We start from the raw sequence: 5,381 nt of genomic DNA, 5'->3' as shown, positions 1-5,381 counted from the left end.
TGAGTTATGGGTTTACTTTTAAGGGTTTTGGGAGCATTGAAAAAGTCTTGGGAGGAGTGAAATAGTGGTAAGGAAATTGGGGGCTAAAAGCAATTTCCCCAAAGAAAAATGCTAAAAATAAAATATTAAATAAAAGCTGAAGGTGTACCTACGTGTTGTGAGCTAGTGTGTCGTTAATGTGAGCTAGCTATCATTAGAGTATATTGACAATCTAATCCAACAAATGAGTTTGTGAGCACTCGAACGCGTTAACAAGCATCAATTTCATTTACTCAAACAATATTTTTTAAGTAGCGCTAACTTAACATGCGGCTCTCACATGGAGAAATATTCAATGACCCATATCTATGGTATTAATAGAGTACCAAACCCATATCAACTATTGAATAATTGAAGTCAGGAATTTGTGCAATGATCCAACAGTTGATACTTCTTTGACACGTTATGATGTAGCGAACCAGTCGCACTGGATACTTTCTCAATCCAGGGACCGAAAGCTCTTGTTGCTGCAAGATAGGGACAACTTATCTGAGACGAAAAAAAGGCACCTACCATTCTAATAACAGGCACAAAAAAGGCAAAGTCGATCTCACCTCGCCAAGTCAGCACATTCCAATAACAGGCAATAATACATACAGTGCATTCTTCTCCCAGTTTCCTACAATTGGGTACAGACTATAACTTTCCTTTTACACAAAAACATACAAAAAAGAACTGATTGAACTTATTAGCAGTTTAACGCATCCTCAAGTCATCACTACTTTTCGCTTTTCTGTAAATCAGTAGGGTAGCATTTGATCGCCGGAAAGAATCACTGGCCAGAAGGAGCTTTCGATTGTGGTGGCAGACCATCTATCATGCTCAGCTGTCTCCTCAGCTTGACAATATGGGCTTGAACCTGTCGTAGTAGCATAGCATAAATGTCAAAAAAAAAAAAAAGAAAAAAAAAAGAAAAGAACTCTATTCTGATGCACTGTTATCTTGAAGAGTTGAAATAGAGAAGTAAATATGGTGAGTCCTCGCACTTAACAACACTCTCAAGTATGGTGGCTTAGAAAACAAATGTCCAATCATATGCTACGAAGGTTTCGCCTAATCATTGTACTTAAGTGATTGTATTCTTATGAAATTTATAGATTACTGGCGAACCAATTCAAGGGAATGGATTTTGCTTTAGAGAAACCATTTTGATGCACGACTACAAGAATAAGCCGCTCAGTCTTATCCAAAAGATAGTACAAGAAGCATGCAGATCAGAACTCTAATTCTTGTAGATTAATGTTGCAAGGGTATGGGTACAGGTATGGGTATCGGAACGGACACGGGAAATTTGTAAAAGGTAAGAGTACAGGGACACGGCAATAAGTATGTACATTATGTATATTTATCAGTATTAAAATTAATAATTTACCTCAGATCAATATTGCTTTTTCTTTACATAAGATCAATATATTAGAAAAAAATGTGGAGTGTAGTATACATCCAAGAAGTGTATGAGTTTGGATAAATGTACGGGTACGGATATGTGTCGGTACGGGTACGGCTTCCAAATAGACATACCCAGGTAACATAGCTGTAGATCTTCTGCTTCATAGCAAGTCCCACCAATCTCTATAATCTTGTAGGGCTGACTGTTTAACAGCTAATAGCTAATTCGCACACCGCCCTCTTAAAATGCTTCAATGGAACTGACAAGTAAAGACAATACTAAAAGTCTACATCGCCTAAATATTGTTGATTGCTTGATCATGATTTAACTCTAGACAAGGATATTCTATTTCTAGCACCAGAACTGTAGGACTGGAAAAATTGGCATGACTGCAGCAGAGAAGGACTAGATACTCATTTAGTTTGGCGACTCTAAGGAAGAGTTGTTGATTTAGCAATTGGCAACAGAGGCAAAAAAAAAAAGAATTATGAACATAGCTAAGGTGGGTTTAAGACAAATATGTGATTTGCTAAGGGGCTGGTAGGTGATTATGAGATGGGTAGTCAGGGCACTGAAGCACCCAGAAAAGACCATCTAGAGAATTTTAGCCTAATGGACATTCTTGTAGAAATGCAGTGAGTCAGAAGGTAACAGCACGCAAGGGATATGGCAAAAGGACACAAATGGCACAGATGTTCACAGACCAGGACTCACAACCCAGAAGCTTGACAGCAAAATGATATTTGCGTCCTGCATAATGTGCATGGAAAAAAAATTGCAGTCTGATTGGCCAAGATCTCTTTTGTATTATAGGATTCATAGCAATATACTCACTTCGTACTACGACCTGCAATGCTCATCATATACTGCACCTACGCCGTTCAAAATTAATGAACTTACAGTGACAAGCAACTAATGACACACAAGCATGCACGCGTGCGTGCACACAATAAATTTGAGCCATGTGCATGGGAAGGTTAAAGGGAATAAACCCTCCTAACCTGTTGCCGAGCAGCAGCAAGTTTCAACAGCTCGTCCGCCTCCGAGAAATTCATGAACCATTGACTAAGCGGGTGGTCCTTGGTGTCACCTCTTTTTCTTTCATTGACATGTTCAGGAGGACCTATAAAAATTAGAGACGTTTGAGTATTATTAGCTTAGAAGCAATGAACCACAAAATACCCAAAACATCATAATGCCATACCAGGTGGCGGCAAGTTAAAACTGGCAGGTAGCCGGGGAACAATTGCAGCTGGATGATTTTGGACTCTCAGAAAAAAGGCTTCAGATGGCTCAGAGAAAACAATCTCATCATAAGTTTCAATAACAACCGGTTTTTTTGTTGTTTGAGGTCCACTATCATCATCAGGATATAGTTTAAGCTGGTGGTATCTGCAAAACAAATGGACAAATAGACAGCAGACTGTGATTTAAGATTATTTATAAGATTGACAAATGAACAAAACTGAATGCCATTTACCAATGTGCCTGAAACTTACAAGTCCAGTTGCTTGTCACAAACATCACTGTGAAAGAAGAGGGATATTACAATCTCAAATTCTCCCCATCCAGATTCCGACAATTCAAAAGGTGGCGATTCTACAACCCTTGTTGGATTGTTGAAACTAGGATGTAGTTGAAACACAACACGCTTAATTATTACACTTAAATCCTCATTTCCTGCCCCGCGAACATAAACAGTCCACTTATGTGAATGGTACCTAAAGGAAGCAAACAGTGAAAACAATTCAGTTAATACTTAACTAACTGGCATGTAATTCATCATAAGTTATAGCATTGAAGGCACCCTAATTGAAGGGATAAAAGGAAGAGAATAAAACTCACTCGCTTGCTTTTTTCCCAAGCCAGAATGCTATAGTCCCGTATACAATCGGAAAGCTGATCTCCACATCTTTGAGTTTTTTGCTCTGATCCCACATGTGGAAAAAAATTAATAAAACTAGTCTTGTAAAAGTGATCTGTAAGTTGCACGGACAAGGGAAATTTATGCGACTTAATACTACAGACCTAGACAAAAAACTAGGATATTGTTCAGCATGGAAACAACAAAATATAGGCATTTTTTGTCATGAGTTTCTGTTATAATTAACAAATTTTCCTCTTAATGTAGTAGCTGTTAAAATAAACATTCTACTTAACATGAAAATTGAACGAATAAGAATTATGAACTACAAATTTCGAACAAGAAGTCTTCTTTTATTTCAAATCTCACAAAGCTAAACAATGCTCTTCACTCTCTCAATAGGTAAATAACAAAAGAGCATTAATTCGTGTGGCATTTCTCCGCAATAAGCCATTTACTCTAGCGCCATTATAAAAATCTAAACTTTACAGTTTAGCAGAGTTTAAATTAACAAATATTGAGCTTCAAACAAAACCCTAACCCTAACACAAAGAATAAGCAAGGACTAAGTTGATATTTATCGGAATCGAATCGGCCGATACGTAGAACTGAAGATACTTACTGAGTGACTAGAAGATTTTTTGCCCGTCGTCATTGATCGAGAGGCGATCGGTGACACCCACCGTCGCTTTTTTCGCCGGGGAAAAATTAGGGTTCCGGCGCTCGTTTCGGGGGGAGAGAGACCGGAAGTTGTCGGGTTCCAGGACCCGACCCGTTTAACTTAAGCCTGCTCTTTTTTACCTTTTGTTCGCATATGCGCCCTTCTATTATTGAGATTTTGCTACGTTATCGACAGGTTTGAGTTTATTTAGACATTAGCCCCTTGCATCTCAGTAATTGCTCATTAGTTCATTAAACTCATAGGACTCTTGCAAAAATTTCGTCTCCCTAGCCAGCCTATGTTAGTTTTGAAGGGAATGTTCTTTCAACTTCAACGATTTGAGATGCGATTTATCATTGAAGTCGCTTAAAAAATTTTAGAGAATGGGAAAAGCTTATGGTTGGTGAAGTTAATTGTTAGATGAGGGGTAAAATAGGAATCTTGCTTAAAAAACCTATTGACTAAGAAAATAAGGACTCCAAAAATTCTTTCAATACCTTTTTAAAAATAAGCCAACCTTATATGCAACTAAATTACAATGAGGGTGTTTTTGGAGGGCATGTTTTTTTAAAGCTTATAAAAATTTGCATAGATAGAGAAATCATTTACTTGGTCAAATTTAGCTTAATTAGTTTTTTGAAGGCTGAATTACATAAAAATACCACAAAGTTTCCATTATGTAGCAGATAAATACCATAAATTGTATTTGTCAGAAAAAAAAAAGGCCATAAAGTTTTGAAAAGTAGCATGTTTCTACCTTCTGTTAACAAAATAAAGGAATATCACGAAGAATATTCTCATGGAGATTGTCACTTGGGATTTTTCATTAACAACTGAACCTATTCGTTAAAATATCCACTCTTCTACCTACATCTCTCTAATTTAAAATTTCTTTTTCATTTTGACTCATAATTCCCAAATCCGCTATTGTTCTCCTCCAATTCGTTGCAGGATCCTAATTCCACAATCTTGCTCTTCCCCCGATCATTCTCCCTTGACACAAATCTAGGTGCAAAATCCCTTCAAACTCCAAACCCTAGGCTGAAATTAAGGTAATCACCCTCTAAGTTTGTAAATTAGGGCATATTTAATATTATTTAAAAAGTAACACAAGAAAAGGAGGGGGTTGATGATTTATTTACTTTGGTCAGGATTAAGTGCACCCATAATTAGGGTTGCTAAATAGTATTCGTATCCGATAAAATATTTGTAGCTGTATCCGTTAGGATACGAATATGGTTACTCAAATCTATATCCGTTAAGATAGCCAGTTTTTTCCAATCAGATTTCAATTCAAAACAGCACCAAATTCAAACATATTGAATAAGATAGCTAGTCTGTACACGTCATAAAACATATCGAACAAATGAAAAAGCTGAAGTTGAAAGCTACGAAGTGGCGGTGTCTTCGTGGCTTCCATTCCATAC

The 5,381-nt window shown here is 37.1% G+C and overlaps 1 protein-coding gene across 1 annotated transcript; it reads right to left on the bottom strand.

Moving 5' to 3' along the window:
• On the bottom strand, window positions 570-4,080 carry LOC109824692 (transcription initiation factor TFIID subunit 14b). Its single transcript, XM_020391333.1, has 6 exons — window positions 3,916-4,080; window positions 3,275-3,357; window positions 2,929-3,150; window positions 2,634-2,821; window positions 2,431-2,552; window positions 570-898 (listed from the first exon to the last, which is right to left on the bottom strand). Exons 1-6 carry the CDS (start codon window positions 3,946-3,948, stop codon window positions 812-814), a joined length of 735 nt encoding a protein of 244 aa, XP_020246922.1. The 5' UTR covers window positions 3,949-4,080; the 3' UTR covers window positions 570-811.

This window comes from Asparagus officinalis, chromosome 9 (assembly GCF_001876935.1).
Source record: "Asparagus officinalis chromosome 9, Aspof.V1, whole genome shotgun sequence".
NCBI classification, from domain to species: domain Eukaryota; kingdom Viridiplantae; phylum Streptophyta; class Magnoliopsida; order Asparagales; family Asparagaceae; genus Asparagus; species Asparagus officinalis.
The sequence above is the reverse complement of the archived record's forward strand: the minus strand, read 5'-3'. Positions and strand labels throughout refer to the sequence as shown.

Excerpts from the sequence above, each read along its gene's own strand:
- LOC109824692 (XM_020391333.1), bottom strand. The coding sequence starts at position 3,948 with ATGACGACGGGCAAAAAATCTTCTAGTCACTCA. Across the intron at positions 3,358-3,915 it reads AAAAATCTTCTAGTCACTCA|AGCAAAAAACTCAAAGATGT; the intron begins GTAAGTATCTTC and ends ATGTGGGATCAG. Across the intron at positions 899-2,430 it reads TTGCTGCTGCTCGGCAACAG|GTTCAAGCCCATATTGTCAA; the intron begins GTTAGGAGGGTT and ends CTACTACGACAG.